Source organism: Cicer arietinum, chromosome 5, assembly GCF_000331145.2.
Source record: "Cicer arietinum cultivar CDC Frontier isolate Library 1 chromosome 5, Cicar.CDCFrontier_v2.0, whole genome shotgun sequence".
Lineage (NCBI taxonomy): Eukaryota > Viridiplantae > Streptophyta > Magnoliopsida > Fabales > Fabaceae > Cicer > Cicer arietinum.
The window spans coordinates 68441243-68467211 of record NC_021164.2 but is presented as its reverse complement, the minus strand read 5'-3'; the positions used below and the strand labels follow the sequence as shown (position 1 = coordinate 68467211).

The window sequence follows — 25969 nt, the reverse complement described above, 5'->3', positions numbered from 1 at the left end:
ATTCCTGCTCCAACGTAAGTCATACTGAAATCGAAGTAAAATCTGCGAAATTAAAGCGCCTTAATCAGTCACAATTGGATAACTATTTCATAGTTGATAACTTTTACTAGTAGTACGGGGAAAAGAAAAACAAAACACACGAGTTTCTCCATGCTTGCAATCCAAAAGTAGGAAACTGAACAAATCCACAATTATCTCCGCCTGTAAAGAACCACTGAAAGAAAGCCCAAGTAAAGCTCGCCGAGAAGAATTTCACGAATCCATGAACCTGCTTCCTGCAAAATTCGTTGAAACTAGTTTGAGTTCCTAACAAATTTACTAAATGACACTCTGAAAAAATTTAAAAACAAAAAGAAAGACACAAAAGGTTCTTCATACTTGGCCATGACATCTCCTTTAGGAGTATGGAATCCATTAATAAGAACAGCAGTAGCAGTTCCACTTGGATAAGTTAATTTGTAGTCTATTATCATAATCTGTTAAACAACACAAACTTCATCATCAACAATCAACACCATTCAAGTCAATTAGAGCCAAATTCTTTTCAAAATAAAATTAGTACCAACACTCATATATAGTAAAAACATCTGAATAATCAATTGCATTAAATGAATCAAGAGAAAAATCATGGAAATCATTCAATGCAGTTCTATAATGAAATAAAATTAATTTTGATACACTGTTAGTGTGAGCCTATTTAACATTGTAAATCGATCACGAATCACTATTTGTATGACTTTTAAGATAGATATGATTAAAATCAAACGTTTGTAGTGATCTAACGACGATGTATATGACTAAAATCCTAATGAAATAGTACCTTTCTAATGGGGACCAGGGCTAAAAGTCCAACAAAACTAGTGACAAAGAGAAAGGCTGTCATCCAACCAATTGCAGGCTCCTTCGTACTACCAGGAGTGTTCCCTTCTGTGTCACTCCCTGCTTGCTCATAAGTCCTCCTATTCAACCCCAATAGGTAAGATCCAAAACCACCTGCAATTTTATACAAGTTCACTTCAACAAATTACAAACACATAGGCATAAACTTTATGTTACTCCAATACAAGGTAAAATGATTAAACTTAGTCTTATTTTGACATGAAATATTCGACAAAAACTTGGATGGTTATCACAATTCAAATATATCCTTAATTGCGTTCAGTACACAGTTATTGATTATACATTGAACACGATTTTGAAGACATTAACTAGGATTTTGAAAATCACGGTTAATTATATTAAGTGGACTTAATGAGTTTTGACACCTTGTTATATTCATTAACCACTCACTAAACTTGATTAAGTGCATATTTCTCAAATTATTATAACAGAATTATACATCATAGAAATTTTTTAGAATAGAAAAAGAGTAACTAACCTCCTACCGCAATACTATAGCAAGCAACAGCACAAGTCTGAATGATGGTATTCTCCTGTCTAGTGAAAGGAGTTGAAACAATCTTAGCTTTTGCAAGCAACTTAGTCCAAGTTCGAATAAACACAAACCCAAGTAAAGCAGCAGAAACATTGAGATTAGGAACTAATCCAGTAGTGAGATTCAACTTCATCACAATCACACTATAAATCACTCCAATAAAAAAACTTGTTATTAATCCCCTAACTGTTATCTGTCTCGCCCATGGTGGAATTCTACTAACTTCATCGTCCATAGCCACTGGAACCTCTTCAATGTCTTCTCTCACCACTTGATTACGATGATTCTCAATCTCTCTTTCTTCTTCGTTGCTTCTATTTCCCATTGAATTCACAGATTCTTGCAATCTGTGTGAGCCAATCATCAATGATAAAAAAAAAAAAATTAAAATAACAGAGTTGGTAACTCTGTTCAACAGAAAAAGGCGAAAAAGTATTATTATTCAATAATGACTTAAACTAAACTAAAACTCCAGTATTTAAAAATTATTGAAAATGAAGAAAAGTAATAAAATATTATTAAAATTAAAAAAATATGAAAAGACTGGTATACGTCTGTGTTAGAATTATTCAAAAAGATCAAAGAAGAATAAGGAGTGGAATTAGAATCAGATACGAAGTTTATGAAATTTTGTGACACGTAACGTAAAAATCAGAATAAAACCTTTCATCAAATATCTTACCTTCAGTTTTTGTTTTGACGGTAGAAAGTTGAACTTTTGTGACAAAGTAATTACAAGCCTTGAATTGAAGAATTGTATTCTCCACCTGAGAGGAGTTTAAGGTAACGACAGCATCATGTGATTTGAAGTCGTGAAAAACCTACAGACAATGTTAATTTATACTGCTCTGCATTTTCAAATATAAAAAAAAAATGGTTTATTTTATCTTAGATGAAATGCATTAATTTTCTTTAACATGTGGCATCAAAACTAGAAGGAGAAATAAGTAGAGTCATCTCACCATCGATTGCATGTAGTACAACGTAGTGAGATAGTAATATGAGTAGTACAACAACAAGAGAAGTTTCATTAAATTTGTCGACTTTATTGTACTACACTTTTTAAAGTTTAAAGTCGTAACAACCCACTATTTGCTGAAAATAATTGCAAAATCAAAATACTCAAACGTTGACTAACTAACCTACAGCAATTTAACATATTGATTGTATACAGAGCGTGTGCAGTAACTTGGATTGGAAACATTAATTGGTTAATGAACTCGTTGGAATGTTTAAAAAGTATGTTTGATTTTAAAGAATATATATTAGAGTATATTTTATTATGTGCTAATATATAATATCATAGAAAGTGATTGTAAGCCAACTAACGTGATGCCCTGATTAATAAAGTTGAATTATCTGTAAATGTTTCAAAAAAAGTATAAAATATAGGTTTAATTATTAATTGCTATTTATGAGTGGATGGAACTTTAAATCGCTAGATATGTTAGTTAACGTAGGGTTGTGGTTGTGTGGAAGTTAAGTAGGAGAGAGGCGTGTGGCAAAAACATGGGTGCATAAAATTGATTGGAATTGGAATGAGGAAGAGGCACACACACTCCTCTGTGAAGTGGAACATGAAAGGTCAACTACTCCACTCGTAACCGAACCGAACAGAACAGAACAGAAGAAGGAATGGATGAATAATAAGGCTCGGCGCGGGTCCAGATGTATTGTGTTGTGTGTTTGCAGAGATAAGAAAAAATGGATGTGGACCCGGTGGTCTTGTGGGCCCACGCGATATTTGTGTTTTCGATTCTCGAATTTCCACCATTCATTTTTCATTCACCCATTTCTTACCCACATAAGACAAGATTGACGTGCGTCAGCGTAGCAGTGAAGCAACGATTTAGCAATTTAGGGCAGTAAAGGGTATATCGAATTTGGATTCTAAAATACTATTCTATAGGGGCACAAAGTTTTAAAAATACTCTTTACATGATTTTAAAATATTTTTTATAATTATGATTTTAATGGAATTATGATGCATAGATTTTCAAAATTTTGAAATATTTTATGAATTTGTATTGTTGAATAATAAAATATAATAAATAAGATTTCAATAAATAAAAACAAATTTTATATAGTTTTTAAATCTTTCAATAACAAAACAGTTTCATGTTCATATCTTTTAAAGAGTATTTATATATATTTATAATTGTGCTTTTGAATTTAAACAATATGTTCATAAATGTGGTTGCCACCAAATTAATGTAAGTTTAATTTGGTTACTATCTATCTATTTATTTAAAAAATAGAAGGAACATCCCAAATTATAATATTATTTTTTTATCCTATATTTTCAAACCATTAATATGTTAAATTATTTATTCAATTCAATCGGACAAGTTATTTCTAAAACACGAATAACAATATGTCTATTCATTCAATCCAATATTCAATATGAATAATAATATAACTTGTTCATAGTTTCAAACACTAGCAAAAATCACATAAATGTTTGTAATGTTTTGAAACAATGTGTGATCTCATTAGTTTTATATGTATTTTGTTATAACATTTTGAAGGGTACTATTTCTTCCCCTTATAACTTTTTTGGACAAGGGTATGTTCATGGCAATTTGATGCTCAACTAATCAGTTATATAGTCTATGGTCATTTTTGGGAATTTTTTCAATTGAGACTTTTTTTTCGTATTAATAACAAAAATCAAAGCAAGGCAAAGTAATAAGAAATATATATATATATATATATATAACTCATTTGAAGTAATTTAAAGAGTATTTTGTAACAAAATGAAATTAAAATTCCACTTTATTGTTTAAAAAATGGAAGGAACGCAATGAATTATAATTTTTTATTCATTTTAACCATTTTTTTTCAAAACATTTAAATGTTGAACTACCTATTCAATTCAATCTGACACGTTACCTTTAAAACATGAACAACAATACGCCCATTCAATTCGATCAAATATTCAATATAAATAAGAATATAACTTGCTCATAGTTTCAAAAACCACATAAATGTTTGTAGTGTTTTGCAACAGCGAGTGATATCAACGATTTTATATGTATTTAGTTATAACATTTTGAAGGGTACCGTTTCTTCCCCTTCTAAAACTTTAGGACAAGGTTATATTCATAGCAATTTGATGCTCGGCTAACGAGTCATATAATCTATGGTCAGTTTTGAGAAATTTTTCATTTGAGATTTTTTTTCCATATTAATAACAAAAATCAAAGCAAGACAAAGTAATTAAGCTTGTTTAAAAAATGGAAGGAACATAATGAATTATAATTTATTTTATTTTATTTTTATCTTTTATTTTCAAAACATCAATTCATTGAATTGTCGCTCAATTCAATTAGACATATTATGACGTGGATTCAAGTGCTTCCACATGAGATTGAAGAGCTAACCAAGTGATTTCTTGAGATAAAGTGGTAAAATAAAAGGAAAAAAAAAACATGAGTTAGATGGAGAAGATGACGAATGCGCCACAATCAAGGATAATTAATAAGCCAATGTGAAATCGCCACAATGATAAGTAATCCATTGATAAGAACAAGTTATAATCCAAGAAATCAAGTATGAGACACATCTCACTCACAACTCTCATTAAATAAATTATAATTCATTTCAAAGTTATCCAAAATAAGACTCTTACAATGTATTTAAAGAAGAATTTACTTTATTCCTATAATGGGTCAAAAGTCAATTCTCTAGACCCATATCGGGCTTACCCATATTCATTCTAAATGCTTTGAAAGAGAGAAATAAAGCTAATCTCACAATTCCAAGACAAATATATAAAGTAAGGAGTACTTATTGATCATCATTAAGAGGTTCGTACACAGAAATGCAACATTTGTTGAAGTTAATACAACAAGAAAATTATGTATATTGGACAAGAAGACGGGAGAATTCTGATGTTTTGAGATATATATTTTGGACGCATACTGATTGTATAAAGTTGTTAAACACGTTTCATTTTGTTTTGATATGTGATAGCACATACAAAACAAATAGATATCGGTTACCACTATTTGAAATTGTCGATGTCACATCTACTAGTTTGACCTTTTTGGTTGGGTTTGCTTATTTGGAACAAGAGCGACAAGATAACTTCATCTGGGCATTTGAAAAGGTACGAAAGTTGTTCAAATCTGAGACTTTAATTTCTAAAGTTATTGTGAATGATAGAGATCTTGCCACGATGAATGCGATTAGTGTTGTGTTTCCTACTTCAATACATTTGCTATGTCATTTTCAAATTGAAAAAAATGTTGGGGCAAGATGCAAACAATATGTGAAAAGGATAGACAAGAAGAAGTAATGGATTTATGGAAAAAAATTGTATATTCAACTAGTGTGAAGGAGTATGATCACCACTTGCAACATTTGAGCTAGTGTGTGCCGATATTATTATTTTTGTTGATTATGTGAAAGATTTGTGGTTAACACCTTACAAAGAAAGATTTGTCAATGTTTGGACCAATAGAGTGATGCATTTGGGGAACACAACATCTAACAAATATTGATACTCCTCGTGGTCCTTCATATTGGGAGTATGTTGATGCCTCTCAAGAATCTGGAAAACAACAATCTCAACGTTCTGCAAATCAATCAGCACAGTGTTATGCAAGGCAACCATCTCAACATTCTGCAAATCAACCAGCACAACGTTCTGCAAATCAACCAGCACAATGTTCTGCAAGACAATCATATAACATACATTTTCCTAGTTTTATACACCAGTATATTGAGGAGATAATAGATGTTGTGTTTGATGGAAATTGTGGGTTTCGTGCAATTGCAGCATTGTTAGGTTGGACTGAAGAATCTTGGCCTTTAGTTCGAACACAATTGGATAAAGAGATTCATCTACATCAAGACCTTTATGCCAATGTGTTCGATGACATTATTGAATCAGTGCGGAACTCGTTGAAAATTTCAGGATTGGATGGTCAAGAAAAAGATAAATGGATGATTATACCAGACTTGGATTACGTGATAGTAACACAATATAATGTCATATTGGTGTCGTTGTCTCGTAATCTGAATATGACATTCTTTCCTCTAAACAAAACACCATCCAAAGAGTCTTCTCTTAAAATTGACTAGCAATTGGATTCGTAAATGAAAATCATTGTGTATAGGTAAAATTTATGATTGATATTATTGTTTAATATAAATTAATATAATTTTGTTTTTCAGATAAATTAATGTTTAATATTTTCTTATTCAGATCAAAATGAAGTCTGATTGTCCTTTGCCACCTATCTCGTAAAAATGGAGAGACTTTTGTAGTGAATGTGCAAAGACATGAGAAATAGCTTATGCAGGATGAATGAAGCATTAGAAACACATTGATCCATCATTTATCAAATCATCTTGTATTTCATTAACTAAAGATTAGAATTTATCATTTATCATTTATCCATCATTGGGAACACATTGATCCATCATTTATCATTTATCATTTATCAGTTACGTTTTATCATTGTCGCTTTATCATTTATCGTTTACGTTTTAACTCAAAATAAAAAATCATAAATAACAAAAAAATAAACACAATAACTCAATCTTTCTTACATAACACAATAACTAATCGTCATACAAGCGACATAATTCATTTAATATGTCATGAATCTCACTAAATGGAGATATCATATCTAAGGCCCTACGTGCAAACTCAACTGCTCTACAATCTCTACCAACATATACAGAAGATGATGAACCAACATATGCAGCTGCAATAGGTGGACTCGAAGGTGCAGCAGTAGGTGGAGGGAGGATCAGAGGATGTGATACATTTAAGTAACATGCATAGTAATATGCAGTGATCTCTCCATGAAAAGTGGCAACATGATATAGGCTCTGAAAGGAAGATACAAATGATCTCATAGTGGATTGCCACTCCCAATCTATACTATTCGGCACCCGAGGTATGTCACGCGGAATGCACTTAATACAACCAAACTGTTGAAGACATCGCTCTGGCAGATACAGGACTGAGACTCCACCAAATCGAAGGTATCCGGAGAACATCGAAATCTTGACAAACGGATTATTAACTCGATCATCAGCATATGGTGTAAACAGTACATCATCGAGCGATAAAGAATCAAGTCTCCGACGATATGTCATAAATCTGCCTTCAACAACATGTTTCGCAGTCCACCTACATGCTCTTGGAAGATGTGCAGGAACCACTCTTCTATTGCCTCGCTTACATATGCTAGGGAAGTGCTCGTAAATTCAGCACTGCACCATAAATAAAGGTAAATATAACACAACTTATATATATACACACACACACACACACACCTGTAATAGGGTTATGTAACCTCCCAACTGTTGAGTGTCATGAACAACTCCATCTCCCAGATTGTCATACAAGAAAACCAATGCCACAGTAGCCCACGAATAGTCCCGATAACTATCTAATCAATAAACAAACTAATATATTTCGCCTCCACACGTGTATGTGTTTTATCAGCGAAAATAGTGCAACCAACTAAATACAACATGTACGTTCTAGCCGCGCAGTCAAACTGGTTAGTCTGAATGAGACGACTATATAAATTACGCAACCATTGCAGTCTATATTGGGAACATTTATTATAATTAATCTCTGCTAGTGTTTCCTCCCATGTTGCACCTAAATACTCACAGGCAGCTCTGACAGCATTATTAGTAATCATATTTATAGGTGCATCAAAAAATTTACCACGAGGTGAGATATGAAGAAGAGTCGCCACGTCGTCCAATGTGATTGTCATCTCTCCAAATAGCATGTGAAATGAGATGGTCTCTCTATGCCACCTTTCAACAAAGGCATATATCAGACCAACATCAACCATAGTGAGATAAGCTGAAGAGAAAGGTAGCAGTCCGGATTTCCGAATCCAATGCAATACAGGATCTGGCGCAAGAACTTCAGAAAACTTCTTCAACTTCAATTTGTGAGTAATAACCTTTAATGACCCACGATCCTGCGAGTAATTAAAGATCATAACAATAAATATTTATTCTTATTTAAATAAATAATTCATTAAATATAATAAAAATATATACTAAATATCATAAAATTATATACTAAATATCATAAAAATATATACTAAACATCATAAATACTTATTCTAAATTAATTAATTAAAAATATACCTCTCCTTTCCATATCCTCTGAGCAACGTGGTGTTCATATTGTGTCAACACAGATGTCACCACCGGTCCTCTGGGGAATCCGAGCAGCTGATCCTGCTCAGGCTCAACATCATCAACGTAAACAACATCATCCGCATCAACAACATCATCAACATCATCATGTGCAGGCTCAACATACTGCTCCTCAACCTCCTTCATCTGTGCAGGCTCAAGGACATCCTCGTCCATATGTGCAGCATCAACAACATCATCCTGTCTACGACGACGCTGCCTAATTGGACGGTTTGCTTCATTCCGTTGTCTGTTTGAAGCTGTTGGTGGAATTCTCTCTGCGCCATCATCACTATCAGCTCCCACGCTTTCGGACAATGTTGCAAATAATTTGGCCTAATGCACCTCTCATTCTAGGCAATGCAATATATCAATATTAAAAAAACTAATGGAAAAAAATACTAAAAAAATAAATTGCATTTCGAAAATTTCCTTCAATCCCAAACCTTCTAAACTTATTTTCAGAAGTTTCTTTCAATCTCAAACTTTCGAAATAGTTTCGAAACTTTCCATCAATTCTAAAGTTTCGAAACTTCATACTTCACGTGTTTCAGATTTTTTTCATTTCGAAACTTTCAAATTGTATGAAATTTTCAAAAGTTTGCATTTCGAAACTTTAAAGTTGCTGGAAACTTTCGAAATTTAGCATTTCAAAAATTTGGTGTTGCTGGAAACTTTTGAATTTTAGCATTTAAAAAATTTGATGTTGCTCGAAACTTTTGAAATTTAGCATTTCGAAGGTTTGTGATTGCTGGAAACTTTCAAATGATTTTAATTTTTTCATACTTTTCAACTTCGAAGATTTGAATTGTTGGAATGTTTGCAATTTACTGATTTGAACAAATGAAAGTTTCGAATGATAGAGGTGAAAAAAAGCAAGGTAATTTTTTTAGAGGTTTTTATACACAAAACAAGGGGCAATATAGTCTTTTCATCTCAAATGGGGGGTGGGAGGAATAAGGGGGGTGCACGGTACAATTCTCTTTCCTAAGCCCTATCTAAAGCCCAAAATTAATTGTTCACCGACCGGCCCAGCCCAGAAACAGGTTCTACGAAACTCGCTCTATCGTCTCGACATCCTCTACTCCAAGTATTAAGGATTCTTTGTAAACATTTAAGAACCCACTTTCCTCTCTAGAACTACAATTTCGGTCGTCCTTACAGAGAGATAGTAGAAAATTGAAAAACAGAACAAATTCTTACTTAAAATTAAGCTTAGTCTGTGTTATAATTTCAAATTTTGATTGTTGAATAAGAGAGTTTAGAGAGAGAATGAAGGGTTCATCAGATACGAAGCTTCTGCAAGATTTTTTGTTATACGCTGCGAGCGCTGCGTTGAGTTGCTTGGTATTGTTCACGGGGTTTCAATATCTCGACCCTAACCGTGAGACATCGAAGAAGGCTCTTGAGCATAAGAAAGCTATTGCAAAACGTCTAGGTCGACCCCTCATTCAAACAAACCCTTATGAGGTACCAAATTCCTAACTTTTTTTATTTTAACTAAATTTAATTTGATAATGTAATTTGAATTATTATTCTTTAATAGGTGAAGTGACTTGCTATTGTTGGTTAACTAAGTTATAGGTTTGACCTTATATATAATTGCTAAGTACTGTTTTATTGTTATTTTTTTCTTGTGAGGGATTAGGGTTTGTTGTTGTTGTTGTTTGTGTACTACTGTACTGATGATGTTATTGTGTTGCTTCTATAATCAATGCAGAAATGGATTTTTAGGTTTTGTTAACTGTATTCTCAAAAGAGATTTCTTCAATTCCTTTTGAATTCATTTGATATGATTTGGTAATATTGACTAATTTCTTTGATAAATGAACAAATTAATTTGAACGTAGAATCATATCCAGTTAAACTTAGAAAAGACGCACCTTAGTCTGTTAAACAGAAATACTATACTGCTATGTGGCTTTCCTTTTATTAGGTGGATTTTTTTTTAATTTTTTTTTTAGATTTCTGTAAAAATATTGGACCTAGATAAGCATTTTTCATTTTAGTGTTTAATTTGTTCTGTTTGTTGTGTACACAGGATGTAATAGCTGGTGATGTTATAAATCCTGACCAGATTGATGTGGAGTTTGACTCCATTGGGGGACTGGAATCTATTAAAGAAGCTTTGTTTGAGCTTGTTATTCTTCCGCTAAAACGACCTGACTTGTTTTCGCATGGCAAACTCCTTGGACCACAAAAAGGGGCTCTGTTGTATGGACCCCCTGGTACTGGGAAAACCATGCTTGCCAAAGCTATTGCTAAGGAATCTGGAGCAGTTTTCATTAATGTAAGGATATCCAATTTGATGAGCAAATGGTTCGGAGATGCCCAAAAGCTTGGTAAGTCTGTAGTATTTTTGTTAACACTTCTTTAGTTCTCTAAGGCACCACAAAACTATAGTATACAGTATATTTAACCACTGTATATAATGTCTTTGGTATTTTGTCTCTATGAGTTGAATGTGTTGCAATCTTGTTTCAGTTATTGATTTAAGCGGTATCACTCGCTGTTTAAGGTTAGTCGTGTCTACATTGGTATGATTAGAGCAGTTCCAATAATCCAACATAGTTTTTTAATTATTATTTTTTGCTTAAAAGGGAGTTTTTTTTAGTTTAAAACAAACTATACAAGCTTGATCTTGAATTTAGAATGTATGACAATCAATTTTGCTTTGAGATATGTTTACTGAATTACCTTGAAAGGACCAAGTGATGCAATGTTAGGAACTCTAGGTTAGAATTGGAAAATTGCTAGGAAGAAATGAAACAATAAAACAGTTTTATTGAAAGAATGAGAGTGCAAAGGGTATACAACAGGTGGGGGTGGAGATGAATTGACATTGCTCAACATTTCCATGACTGCCATGCACAATATGCCATCGCGGAGTACTCCATCCGTGCTTGACCACCCTATACCGATCTTTCTCCATCTCAATGTTACATCGACACTGAGACACAGCCACACATGAGAAATAGAAGCCAACATTCTTAACAAATAGTCTTGGATGGAATTACTAATATTCGACTATGCTGAAAATAATCAACAGGAGTATTGTTATCATACACTTAAGATTGTTCTTATCATGGATATGATAGTACATAGGCGAATAGCGAAATTAGCCTCGAAAGAGAATGAAGAGCTTAGAAGATGTAATAGTGGCTTAAAACCATATATTTGAATCCCATAATTTGAAAATAAACCTTGGACTGTAAAAAAGTGTACCACCTTTTATTAGTTGAAAGTATAAAAAAGGACACTTAGTTAAACAATACAGAAGTCAAAGAGCCCTTGTACTGTCCCAATACTTATTTTAGAAAAGTCAATCTTTTATTAGTTGAAAGTATAAAAAATGACACTTAATTAAACAACACAGAAGTCAAAGAGCCTTGTTACTGTCTCAATACATATTTTAGAAAAGTCAATCTTTTTCTGATGTGGTTGTTGAAAACAACCTTTGTCATCATGTGGTGGCTGTACTCATTCTTTTGTTTCAATGTAATCAAGCTACTTCTTTCCATCAGTTAGCAAATCCAATATTAGATAGTGTTTATTTCACAGAATTCTGTCAGTTCTGTCAATTTTGACATGATGAATCTTATTGACTTCTTGTTTCTACGAATGAAGTTTTATGAATATCTTAAATGATGATACTTCTGTGTAATCTAATGAGAGTTCTAGTGAATGTGCATTATTAATGTTTATAGGCTATCCCCAAAATCATGCATATGGATAAAAAGATTCACAATGATTTTGATTCTTAATGTCCCACTTCAAATCTACTTGTTTCAGTGTATACTTGTTTTGATTCTTTGACTGATATTGCAGGTATGTTATTATGTTGTGTGTTGACCAGAATTTGTTATCTTGTATTTTTGCTTTGTATCCATGTCCCAACTCCCATGGCTATATTAACTTTTTCTGCTATAAAACTGGCTACTTTTTTGAACAAGATGGCAAACTGCTATTGATGAATGCTTTCTTGGCGATCTATTTAAATTGAATGTCTTGTGAGAGAATATGTAGCCAATATGTTGCTGTATCAGACCTTCTATGACAACCTAGTGATTTAGAATACAATCCTAGTCACTCCAATTATATTATTAATAAGTTAAATTTAAGCACAAGGTAGGTGGGCCTATGCACTGTCCACACTTCAAGCCCAAAGGGCTCTTGTGTGAGGGCTCATGTGATGCAGACCATGAAATATAGAAGTCATTCATGTTGTGTCATAATCACATAATCTCTGTCATCAATTCCGGAATCCCGGTGCAGTAGACAGACTTACTGCGACGCCACCAGCCGTGGAAACGCCTTCGACGGGTGTGGTGCTCGCGGCCGCGAATTGCCCTAATCTTGCACCACTGTCACATCCCGATCCTGTACGACCGTTCCCGTATTTTCCAGAAAACACAGTTTTTTTCAAAAAATTATTTATTTATTAAGGGTATTTGGGTCTTTTCTACCCACACCCACTTAATCTAATTATTTTATTTATTATTATAAAATCACTTAACCCCTTTTCGCAGCAGTATCAATGTATTCTTCTTCCTCTGTTTCACTTCACACGTTCATTTTCTTCTTTCTTTCGTTCAAACACGTTCGATTTTCACATACTTGGCATGGGGAGGAACAACCTCAAAATGAAATCTTTCATAAACTTGATCTGGAAAAAAAAAATTTGGTTGAAGGCTTGAAGTTGTCCAGTTGCGCATAATTCAAATTCTTCATGAGAATATTCAACGAGGGCATCTTGGCATACATAATTATGCTTCGTTTATCAAACCCTGATTCTGATAGTAAAATAATATAAAACTGTATCTAATTTGTCATGTGATCAATTTGCTTTATGTTCTCTGTTTTAAATGCTGGTTTTTGTTTGGTTTATTGTTAATATTTTGCTGTTCTTCTGCAGTGTGTGCTGTATTTAGCTTGGCTTATAAGCTTCAGCCTGCCATCATATTCATTGATGAAGTAGACAGTTTTTTGGGTCAACGTCGTACGTCAGATCACGAGGCTTTGTTAAATATGAAAACCGAGTTCATGGCTCTATGGGATGGATTCACAACTGACCGTAAGTTTTAAAGTAGTTGCCATGTAATCTTTGTTTGTTGTGTAAATTTTCAAAATAACTAACAAATTTGATGAGAACTTTGTTAGTAATGACTAAATATTTTTTCTTTTGGTTTGTTTGTAGAGAATGCCCAGGTTATGGTACTTGCAGCAACTAATCGACCTTCAGAACTTGATGAAGCAATTCTTCGGCGTTTTCCTCAAGCCTTTGAAATTGGAATTCCGGACCAGAGGGAGAGGGCTGAGATATTGAAGGTTATCTTAAAGGGTGAGAGAGTTGAAGATAACATAGACTTTGATTATATAGCTAGCTCATGTGAGGGTTACACTGGTTCAGACCTATTTGATATTTGCAAGAAAGCCGCCTATTATCCTATTAGAGAACTGCTGAATGACGAGAAGAAAGGGAAACAATCTCCTGTTAGTATATGTCATTCTCTTTTACTTTCTTCTCTGCTATGATTTTGCATTTTCACAATAGTTAAATTACTGAGCTGTTTGCATATTGTGCGAGTCGGAGGTGAAAATTACTGAGCATTATTTGTTTATTTTTTATGTTTCAGGCACCTAGACCTTTATCACAGTTCGATTTGGAGAAGGCGCTTTCCACTTCACGGAAGACATCGGTTGCTGCAAGCGAATACGGTGGATTGAATCTACAGTCATCATCAAGATGGACGACGTGTCCTGGTGAGTCAGGTGATTATCAGGTTCAAGCTGCAATCAATGAATTCTCTAAGCTTATGCTTTCTCGTATGATTAATCTCCAATCAGATTCCCAGGATTCTTAAAATTTTGAATTTTTCTAGAGCATTCTTCTACTGTCATTTAGCCCAGTCCCGATTGCAACGACAATTACTTTCTTAGTTATACTAGTTCTAGAACATATATTATTTATTATAATATTATATACACTGTTTATAAAAGTGCCAAGGGTGGGTATTGCATTTTGTTCAGTATTTGATGCCTCAATCCTTCTTGTAGCTCGTATTACTCCCTCTATGCCAAACTTTATTTCTGATTACTGGTTGGCAATGCATGTAGATATTTTTGTTGTTCCACCCTACTTTTGATATTTGTATCATGATATAAATGGCATAAAATTGTAGCTAATATTGGCTGTGTAAGGGATAATATAAATTTCCATGGGCCTTGGGTGGTTAAATGGACTCAAGGTCGAGGATAGAGCTGAATCACACATTCTATTTTCTTCTGTTAAAAGATTTGTAATAGAGAATAATAACGTAGTATAATCTGGAATCAATTCTAAAGAACACACACTTTTGGTCCTGTTGATGCTAACACACCAAAAGTTTGTCTCCATTGCTGTATTATATGATTTAATTTAATCGGTGAGTGGTATAATTGGATCTAACACTTAAATCCCCAAAAATTTAACAGAGTAAGCTTAGATTCACCAAGACGATGCAGTTTTCGAGTTGCCAACATCCATCAAAGATTGAAACCACAGGGAAATAACTGGCATTGGAGTGGGTGCAACATGGTTACTCTATTTATTCAATACATCTCTGGCCGTTTTTTTTTTTTTTTTATATATAGATAGATTAAAAATGGTTATTTAATTGATGTACATATATGTATTTATCAAAATACCCTTACTTTTATCATTACTTGTTTCTCTTTTTTTTTTAAAAAAAAAAAAAGAAAAAGAAGAGGCCACCCATTAAGAAAACCAAGCTAAAAGCCTTTAAAAAAGACTACTAAACTCCTCTTGACCAACTCGTCGAGGAGGATAAATCAGATATTATTTAAAAAAGTGTTTTACAAATTCTCATTTATACTAAAATTACCAAACAAATTTTGGAATTGAGTGGGTATAATTTGTTCACCATAGGTTAGTAATTTTCTCACAATGGTGTTTTTGTTTTTCTGGTACACCCGACGATTAACCTTTGAAAGGTAATTAACTCATTCTGGCTATCACTAAAATTTGTACTACTTTCCACCTACAAACATTTCTACAGTGCAACCCCCACTTAGGACACATAATCACGAGCTTGTCATGTGGGTGACTTTGTGGTTACCTACCTCATGGTTCCATCATATCGTAATGAATTTTGATTTGGTACATGCCGTGGGTCACACTGTTATACATTTCAACAGTTCGATTAGAAATTGGTTGACACAGTTTAATGCTAATTTGTTACTGAGTATTCTGAACAGTTTGACTTTTAAATTAATGGTTGAGACTGTGTAAGTATGTGCAGCAATGTGCCTATACTGCAACAAACAATTTAGATCCGAAGATACATTGACATGCTTTATTGATCACAATCAAGTGTTCCTGTGCTTTCTTTGGACATATTTAGGATCATGGAATTTGAAATGGATATTCTGTCTGGAAATATCTATATTTATTAAAAAACTTAGAAGTCTTTTGGAGATGATATGCCCGTGAAAATCTAGTGTACGAGCGTTCTTTTTATACAAAAGGGATGTTTAGCAGCGTTTTTCGATCTTCTTATGGTTACAATCATTTTTTGGTAGAGGTGTTTTCAGCTTATGATGCCGATTTCATATTAACTTAATCCATTATTGATCTAAACAAGGAATTGTACCCTATTGTTTATGACACATATCGTCCTCCTACGTTGTACATCACACGGTGTAAGGAGATGATTGTTTCATTAAGAATACGCTAATAATTTACTTTAGAAAAGAGATAGATCTTTTTATGTTTTTTTAGTGTACAGTAGCGGCTTGGTCGTTGTAAAAAAAAATAATAATAGTTTGATCATTCTGTATATTTTTAAGTGAAAATTTTAATTTTTTTATAGATGAAATGGTAAAAAAACTTACTTGCAATTGCGAAGTTTCAGATTTATGGCAAATCTAATAATATGAAGATTTGGTAGTTGAATTAAACTTTACGGATATGAAAATTTAATTTATTAAATATCATTATGAATCCTACGTAATAAAAAAAAAATAGTCAATTGACATGAAAATTAAGCATTCACGGTTTCTATTTTTCTTTTTTTTTTTTGGAAGAAATGGTTTAGTTGTCAAATTAAGTGGATTATTATTTTATGTTTTTCTAGGTAATGTAGACATACTTATTAATATATTTGGTATATATGGCATTGAAAATTAATTTATTGTATTTTTCTAATCTCTTTTGCTTTTACTCCCAAATATGGCAATAAACATGGGTAGCCAGAATGTTTGAAAAGAAATGAAAAGTGTAGTTAAATAAATAGATTTTGTAAGTTAAAATTAGCCATGTTTTCAAAGAAATCATTCAATATATGGACAAAATCACAATCATAGCAATCTCAATGGGACGAGAGGGGGAACAACTTTCAAGTTTTCTTTCTGGAGTATTCTACCCAACAATTCTACATTTAAAAGTATTCTACCCAACAATTCTACATTTAAATTTGTCATTTATTCAACCAATTTGAGAATACAATTTTGTTCTTATATAAAATTTTAATTTTTTTTACTATTAATTTTTTTACCCCTATTTCAAAACTTTAAAGAATTCACCATAATTTTTGAATATTTTTAAATTTTTGAAATAAAGAAAAGTAAGTGACACTCGAATTTTTCACACCTTCATCCCTTTCATATTTCAAAACTTTCAAAAATTAGAAAAAATTTATTTTAAAGGTATGAAAAATTCGAGTGCCACTTATTTTTCTTTATTTTGAAAATTTGAAAATATTCGAAACTTATGGTGAATTATTTAAAGTTTCGAAATAGAGGTGAAAAAATGAATAATAAAAAAATTAAAGATTTTATAGAAGATTAAAAAAGTAAAATTGTATTTTCGCGTTTTATTAAAGATGTGACACGGGTTTAGATGTGGGGTGTAAGGTAAAATACTGTTTCTTCTAAAATTTAATATATTTTTTGGACCGGCCCATTCTAAAACAGGCCCAATAAACTCTCTCTATCCTCATCCGCAAGCAACCCCCAGTATCGCGGATTAGTTTTAACCGTACAGAATCCTCTAACATTTTCGCGAGAATTTAGGGAGGGAGATGCAAAGAGTGCATTGAAAATTAGAAGAACGAACTTAGACTCTACATTAATGGGTTTATCAGATACAAAGTTTCTGCAAGAGTTGTTGTTGCACGCGGCGAGGGCGGCGCTGAGTTACTGGGTACTGGTTACGGGGCTCCGATACCTTGACCCGAACCGGAAAGCATCGCAGAAGGCTCTTAAACAAAAGAAAGAGATTGCAAAGCGTTTAGGTCGACCACTTATTCAAACTAATCCTTATGAGGTATCAATTTCTCCATTTTCTTTGTTATATTTTAATTTTTACTTGTTGTATGTTTTCCATTTTAGCGACTTAGTTTGTAATTTATCAAGTTTCTAGATATTGGTGGTTTTCGGCTTACAAACAACTTTCAGTTTAATGTTTATTACTTATTACTGCGTTGAAATTTGAATTAGTATTCTTTAATAGGTTAAGTTATATACTTTTTTGTTTTTCAGTTAGGGGAACTAAGCTCTAAATATAATTGCTAAGTATTGTTATTGTCTTCCTTTGAGGGGTTAGGGTTTGTTGTTGTTGGTGTACTACTGTACTGATGATGTTATCATGTTACTTCTATAATCAATGCAAATATAGATTTCTAGGCCTGGTTAACTGTATTTTGAAAACAGATTTGTCAATTCCTTTTGAATTCCGATATTTTTCTATTGTATCCCTTTTTCAAAAAAAATTAAATTCCAATATACCCTAAAAATAAACAAATGTTAAATTAGTAAATAAAATATAATAAAAAAACTAAATTATATTAATAAAATAAACAAAGTAGTTAATGCGGTTGAGATGTGTCAAAGAAAAGAATTGCTATAATATTTTAATAACTCCCTCCTATTTTGTAGGCTTTAGCAAATAAATTAATAACTTCATCATATTTTGCAACCAACTCCCTTCTATTTATGTTGTTTAAACAATGTATTTTTTAGTATGTTCATGTTGTTTATGTCTATGTTATACTCAAATTTAGTTTAAAAAATAAAATAGACGTTAAGAATAAAATGCACATATTATGTCGGCTACCCAATAATAATCCACTAATAATATTTTTGCATTTTATTCTTAATATCTATTTTATTTTTAAACAACCATATGCTAATTTATATTTTAATAAATAAAATCGACATAAAAATAGGAGGGAGTTGGTTGCAAAATAGTATGAATTTTTAATTTATTTGCAATAGGATGCAAAATAGGAGGGATTTACTAATTTATTTGCAATAGGAGGGAGTTGTTAAAATATTATAGTACGTTCTTTGGCACATCTACTCAACCCACATTAACTTTGGTGTATTTTTTTTCTTCCATTTAATGTATTTTGTTTGATTTTATTAATATAATTTAGTTTATTTTTATTAATTTAGCATTCATTAAAAAATAAATAAAAATAAAACAACACATGGTTGCATCCCCAAGATGCGACCTCCTAAAAGAGAAAAGAGAAAAAAATTCCTTCGCATCCCCGTCTTGCGATATCCTAAAGGTAAAAAAAGTAGGGTTTTTTCGTATATAAGTTTCAAATAGGATATATTGGAAAGTTTTTTTTGAAAAAGGATATAATAGAAAAATATCCTTTGATTTCATATACTATGATTTTTTTAATATTGACCAAATTCTTTGATAAATGAAGTATCCAGTTAAACATAGAAATGAAGCATCTTAGTTTGTTAAGCAAAAATACTATACTATTACTTCTGTATGGCTTTCCTTTTATTCTGACAAAATTTTCGTTTTGTAGATGTATGTAAAAATATTGGACCTAGTTAAGTGTTATTTCCTTCGTCCCTTGTTATAAGTACCGTTTGGATGATGTCACACATATTAAAAAAATTTGGTAGTGTGTTAAATTTGTCTATTTTGTGTCTTGATGTTCAAAAATTGCCTTTCATTTGATATTTTAGTTGAACAATGACACCCAAAGGTAGACAATTAATTAGGGGTATTTTTTGTAAGAAAATAATTAACGCATCTAGTAGTTTGGAAATGAACTTATATTCAGGGGCAAATGTTTTTTCTTCAAATGGGGCTTAATATTTAGGAACAAAAGTAGTATCTTTCATTTTTTAATGTTTAATTTGTGCCCTTTATTTGTACAGGATGTAATAGCCTGTGATGTTATAAATCCTGACCACATTGATGTGGAATTTGATTCTATTGGGGGTCTAGAAACAATTAAACAAACTTTGATTGAGCTTGTTATTCTACCCTTAAAACGACCCGACTTGTTTTCTCATGGCAAGCTCCTTGGTCCACAAAAGGGGGTCCTGTTGTATGGACCCCCTGGCACTGGGAAAACCATGCTTGCAAAAGCTATTGCAAAGGAATCTGGAGCAGTTTTCATTAATGTAAGGATATCCAACCTAATGAGCAAATGGTTTGGGGATGCCCAAAAGCTTGGTAAGTGTGCGGCATCTTTATGAATACTTCTACAATGCACCATGAAACTATATTATACAATACTGTAGCATATTTTAATTTTAATCATGATTTGAATCTTTGTCTGTACTTATGGATATGATTTTCCTATTTCAGTTAATTAGAACTCTTATATTTTCATAAAATCCATGTGTACAAACAAAGACCCAATAAATTGTTGATAACTTCTTTGCATCTGTATGAAAGCTTGGCATGCCAACAACTGTAATGTAATCACTGTATATTATTTTTGTCTTTTTGGTTTCGCTATATGAGTTGAATGTGTTGCAATCTTGTTTCACTCATTGTTAAAAGTGGTTTCCTGTGCATTTGTAAGGTCAGTCATGCCTACATACATAATATATGATTAGGCAGTTCCCAACATAGTTTCTTTTGCTTAAACAACACAAATTATGCTAGTTTAATCTTGAATTTTTCAATGTAAGGTGAACAATTTTGCCTTGAGATGGGTTTACTGAATTACCTTAAAGGGTATGTTTAAATAGGTGGTATGAGAGGGAATAGAGAGGAATTGAATGGAATAGGCTAGTTAATTTTCTAAAAATTGATGTTATACTTATATCATCCATTCCACTCTATATCATCCTATACACCAATCCAAAGATACCCGAAAGGACGAATATAGCTCAATTTTAGGAACCTTGCGAAAAGGCTCTCCTACATGCTCTATTCACCGAGGGCCCGTTTGATGGACAAGATAGGATAGAGACAGGATATGATAAGAAGCAGGATAGAGATATGATAGGATATAGACATGATAAGGAGTTATCGTGTGTCATGTGTTTGATGTGCACATGATAACAAACTTGATAAGATTAGTTTATCATATTCAGTGTTTGATATACAATAAATAACCAAATGATATAATTTATATTGTGATAAAATAACAAGTTTGTCTTTATAATCTATTTAATTTTTTTTCTTTCAAAATAAAATTCATATATTTTTTTATAAATGAATAAAAAATGCTAAAAAAAATGTAAATAATTTATGAAGTAATTTTTATATACTTGAAAAATAAAAAAAAATGTTAAAAACATATAATATTAAAAAACATATATTATTAAAATTTCCTCTTAATCAAAAGTTTATTTTTTTTAATCTTTCAATATGAACACAATCAGAAAACAATCATAGCTTTTATCCTATTGTAAAACAAAATAAATCAGAAAACAACAAAAAATATCATGGCAAATATGAAAAGAGGAAATCAATCCAACGTCAACAATCATAAAATCAACCCAATATCAACAACAGAAAACAATTATAAAATCAGAGGAAATCAAAAAATTATTTCATCAGCACAGTAAAAAAATCAAAGGAAATTAGGACAAATATGAAAAGGGAGGAAGAGAGGAGAGCGGAAAGAGCAAAAATGAGAAAATATTTATTAACTTTTATCAGGTTGGAAACATTTAAAAAATTTAATTATTGAGATTGGTGCATCAAACAAAAAATTAGAGTAGGATCTGTCTCTTTATCCTGGTCATCAAATGAGCCTTTAATGTTTACAAATCTGAATGACATCCCTCAAAGATACGGGATAAATTTAGCTGAGAAACTCAACTGAAGGAGGCTAGAACAGTTCACAGTTAGATATAAGCTTGGAATCCTGTTTAGGTTTTCATTTTTAACCCATAAACTGGCTCTGGCAATCAGTTTGAGAAACCCAACCTGCAAAAACTCAGTTGCTCTTTGCTCCAGTGAAATCATGAAAGATTGGCTATCCAAGCGATTTCACGAGTAAGCCTGACATTCTCACACGATCTCACCACATTTCAATTCATCACGGGGTCAGGATTGTTCACTGCATCGAAGATTGATCTTATGAGTTGAAACACAAATTTATGTACCTTGGTTGCAGGATCCCATCCACTAACTGCCTCTGTCAGCTCATGCGGGGGTCGGGAGAGGCATGACATGACACTGTGTAACTTAGATTTCCATTATTGCCATGCATAGTAGTTCTACTGACAGCCAGTATGTAGTCAATATGAAATCATATGTCTATCCGTCACGGGTTCAAGTCGTGGAATCAGCCTATTGTACATTTTAATATTGGGCTGCCTGCATCCCTTCCCTAAACCCTGCAATGGTTGGATTTTCATAGCACCAGGTTGCCTTATTCAACATGAGTGATCATTAAACTTGTTTTTTGTCTTCCAATTCCCAATTGAGTTCCCAATAGGTTTGTTTTCTGTGCATGCAATTTACATTGTGGAGTGTGGATGTTCTTTTAAACTGGTGTATTTATACAGTGGAATGCAGTTATTCTTTTAAACCAGCATCTTAGCCTGTTTGATGGATAAGGCCATCTGTTCATCTAATGGCAATCTGTTGTTGTCAGATGGATAGTTGCCTACTTGGCTTACGTTGGGAAAATGAGCTTATGGCAAATCAACATCATTTGAAATAGAAGTGAATCCCCTCCCTCCATATATTTAAGGCCACTTGACAACATTTCTAGCTGCCAAGAGTAAAATCAGTCAGTAATGTACTATTTTCTGAGAGAAGTTATTATTGGAACTTGTTTTTGAAATAAGGTTAAAATACTACAAACAATTTCTGTTTTAGAATGAGTTAAAGGGCTTCCATATATATTGTTGCTGGTTGAGTTTTTCATCGTAGCCTGATCCTTCTTGTGGAGGGTTTATACATAGTGATGGCCTCCTCTGTGTAGGTTCTCTAACACCTGTGGATAAGAAAATGTGAGGTTATTTGGTTGAAGGCTTGAAACTGTTCAACTGCATATAGGCCAAACTCTACTTTTAAATTAGTTAACGAGGGCACACGGCATACCTAACTACGCATGATTTGTCAAAACCTGACTGATTATACAATATAAACTTATATCGATTTTTGTGTGATCAATTTGTTTAAACGTGGTTCTTTGTTTTGGTCTATCGTTAAGATTTTGCTGTTCTACAGTGTCTGCGGTGTTTAGCTTGGCATATAAGCTTCAACCTGCCATCATATTCATTGATGAAGTAGACAGTTTTTTGGGTCAACGCCGTTCATCAGATCACGAGGCTATGTTAAACATGAAAACTGAGTTCATGGCTCTATGGGATGGATTCACCACCGACCGTAAGTTTTAAAGTAGTTGTCATGTGATTATCGTTTGTTATGTAGATTTTCAAAACAAGTGACAACTGACAACTTCGACGGAGATTTAGTTATTAACAACTATATATTATTTTTTGTTTTTGTGTAGAGAATGCTCAAGTTATGGTACTTGCAGCAACTAACCGCCCTTCAGAACTTGATGAAGCAATACTTCGGCGATTTCCTCAAGCCTTCGAAATTGGATATCCTAACCAGAGGGAGAGGGCTGAGATATTGAAGGTTATCTTAAAGGGCGAGACTGTCGAAGATAACATAGACTTTAGTTATATAGCTGGCTTATGCAAGGGTTACACTGGTTCAGATCTATTTGATCTTTGCAAGAAGGCTGCGTATATTCCTATCAGAGAACTACTGGTTAATGAGAAGAAAGGGAAACAATCTCATGTTAGTATATTTGTGATTCTCTTCTACTTTCTTCTCTGCATGAATATTTGCATTATCTTCTACTCTCTACCGACTTGGCCATAATGCATTTCATTATCAGTTTTAATTTCTGTCAACTAAAGAGACACATCAATTTTGAGTATGTTTTATTTGAAACTATTGTATGCACCCAAAGTTATATTTGTATGATTAAAAGCATCTCTGGTCAATAAAGGCAGTTAATGTGAGCAATTAAATTGTGTGACAACGTGGATATGATATCATATATCAAGTCTTGTTAACTAGATAGTGGTTTTAGTGGCTTATTTATTGGGACAAAAATTACTGAGCTGTTTTATTTATTTTTCACGTTTCAGCCCCCTAGACCTTTGTCGGTGTTAGATTTGGAGAAGGCCCTTTCTACTTCACGGAAGACAGCGGTTGCTGCAAATGAATACAGTGCAATGAACCAACAGTCATCATCAAGATCTCCATCTCCTGATGAATCAGATGACTATCGGGTTCAAGCTGCAATCGAGGAATTCGCTAAGCTTATGGGTTCTCGTAGATCAACCTCCAGTTAGATGTCTGTGATCCTTAAAATTTTGAGCTTCTCTAGAACAGTCTACTACTGTTATTTAGCATAGTCCAGATTGCAACAGCGATTACTTCATCTGTTATAGAAGTGTCAATGTTGGCTTTTGCGTTTTGTTCAGAATTTGATTTATCCATCCTTCCTGTAGCACATATTATTTTAGGGATGAGGCTGAATTGTCGTTATAATGGTTGAGTTATCATGTAGTTCAAATAATTGACTTAAATAACAAAAGGTTAATCACAAAATCCTTTCCATGAGAATCGGAAGTTTCCGAATGAGAACATACAAAAAAAGCATCAAGATTTTATGACCATGACATTGTATAATACATCCTAAATGTAAATGATGAGATGAGATATGCAAAAGTTCATTGCATAGCTGTATTATATGATTTAATTTAATCTGAGTGGCATAATTGGATCTAACAATGAGTTGCCCAACAACTTTAACAGAATAAGATTCACCAAGGTGATGCAGTTATCAAGTTGCCCACATCCATCAATGATTGAGTCATTGGGGAAATAACTAGCATTGGAGTGGGTGCGGCATGGATACTTTATGCAACGTGGGTTAATCAGTAATTCATCCATGTGTTTTAGTTGTCTTTCCGGTCCACTACAATATGGCATGATTAAATTCAACATTTGAAAGTTGCAAGCTCTTTCCATCCACATTCTTTCATTATGGTTACTTAGGACCACAGTTTTGAACTTTCCACCCTCAAAACATATTTTACAGTGAAGGAAGGACCACCACATATAACCCGAGTTCATTTCCGTGTATGCTATGCTTCCTGGTTTCATCATTTTTTTAAAAATAGTTAATATTAACAATTAGTTGTTAATTTCTGTTAGATGGAATAAGTTGAACTCGTGAACTCATTGTCATTCCAACTCTTTAAAACCACTTTATAACTATCTTTTTGGTTTTATTATTATTTGACTACTTTTAACATCAGAATAAAAAATGTAAATTGAGATATTGTCGATGACGAAATATTAAATGATGCATTTGCATACATGAATGTGCACCGCCAACTAGTAAATGAATTGTTTTTTTTTTTTTTTTTTTGTTGACAAATTTAAAATTAATAAATTGGAATTGACTATTATGTCTAGAAATATATGGATCATTATCGAAAATCTTGATGTCTTGGGGAGATAATATGCCCTTGCAGATGGTTGAACAATGAACACAAATGAAAAATAATATGATACTGAAAGTTGGCCTGACAGTTGTATTCTTTAACCAACATGAGAATCTAGTGTATGAGTATTTTTCGATTTTCTTATGGCCACAGTCATTTTATCGTAGGTTTTAATTTTTCAGGTTATAACTAAGTTTATGATGCTGACTCTATCTTAAACCAATGTTGATCTAAACATGAAAGTGTCTCTATCGTTAATAATGACATACCCTCCTCCTCTTACATATACGGCCCATTCCACTAATCAATTATCTCAGGAGGATTTTTATCTTTTATATGTTCTTTACTTTTAGTGTAGAATAGTTGTAACAAGAAATGATATAGTTTAATGTATATCATCGATGCAAATAGTTTTTAAACGGTCGATAATACCAATCATATAATTATTAAAAATATTTTATTTTATAACAATTTCTTCTAAAGTATATGGATTATAATGTGTTGTAGTGCATGAAAAAATCTCAACCAGATATTTCATGGCTTAATTTTAGTAGCGTTATCCTTTTATGCATTTTTAAATTAGAAATC

The 25969-nt window shown here is 32.6% G+C and overlaps 3 protein-coding genes across 5 annotated transcripts in view; 2 read left to right on the top strand and 1 right to left on the bottom strand.

The window, feature by feature from the left end:
- The window catches only part of LOC101500238 (metal-nicotianamine transporter YSL3), an 11952-nt gene extending 10158 nt beyond the window's left edge, over window positions 1–1794 (bottom strand). The window contains exons 1-5 of the mRNA XM_012716499.3: window positions 1379–1794; window positions 821–993; window positions 379–476; window positions 141–275; window positions 6–42 (exon numbers count right to left, since the gene is read on the bottom strand). Of these exons, the coding sequence (XP_012571953.2) occupies window positions 6–42; window positions 141–275; window positions 379–476; window positions 821–993; window positions 1379–1760 (825 nt within the window). The 5' untranslated portion in view covers window positions 1761–1794. The remainder of the gene's footprint in view (window positions 1–5; window positions 43–140; window positions 276–378; window positions 477–820; window positions 994–1378) is intronic.
- Window positions 1795–9709: 7915 nt separating this feature from the next.
- On the top strand, window positions 9710–15324 carry LOC101499280 (uncharacterized). 3 transcript variants are annotated; one of them, XM_027334976.2, is made up of 6 exons: window positions 9710–10090; window positions 10662–10962; window positions 13536–13694; window positions 13818–14113; window positions 14257–14383; window positions 15095–15324. In XM_027334976.2, the coding sequence occupies exons 1-6, from the start codon at window positions 9893–9895 to the stop codon at window positions 15097–15099; spliced, it is 1086 nt and encodes a 361-aa protein (XP_027190777.1). In that variant the 5' UTR covers window positions 9710–9892; the 3' UTR covers window positions 15100–15324. The 3 variants fall into 3 exon arrangements, with proteins under 3 accessions (XP_027190777.1, XP_004502710.1, XP_004502708.1); XM_004502653.4 differs by having other exon boundaries at window positions 14257–14392; XM_004502651.4 differs by lacking the exon at window positions 15095–15324 and having other exon boundaries at window positions 14257–14754.
- Window positions 15325–17633: 2309 nt separating this feature from the next.
- On the top strand, window positions 17634–24479 carry LOC101498960 (uncharacterized). Its single transcript, XM_004502650.4, is given in 6 exon segments — window positions 17634–17945; window positions 19808–20108; window positions 23076–23234; window positions 23362–23657; window positions 24014–24200; window positions 24203–24479. Coding segments are annotated over 6 exon segments (1173 nt in total). The 5' UTR covers window positions 17634–17750; the 3' UTR covers window positions 24238–24479.
- The last annotated feature ends 1490 nt before the right edge of the window (window positions 24480–25969 follow it).

What these genes read in the sequence shown, in the direction of transcription:
- LOC101499280 (XM_004502651.4), top strand. Translation starts at nt 9,893, where the DNA reads ATGAAGGGTTCATCAGATACGAAGCTTCTGCAAGATTTTTTGTTATAC. An exon ending in GGATGGATTCACAACTGACC is followed by an intron (nt 13,695 to 13,817) that starts GTAAGTTTTAAA and finishes GTTTGTTTGTAG; the next exon opens with AGAATGCCCAGGTTATGGTA. An exon ending in AGAAAGGGAAACAATCTCCT is followed by an intron (nt 14,114 to 14,256) that starts GTTAGTATATGT and finishes TTTATGTTTCAG; the next exon opens with GCACCTAGACCTTTATCACA.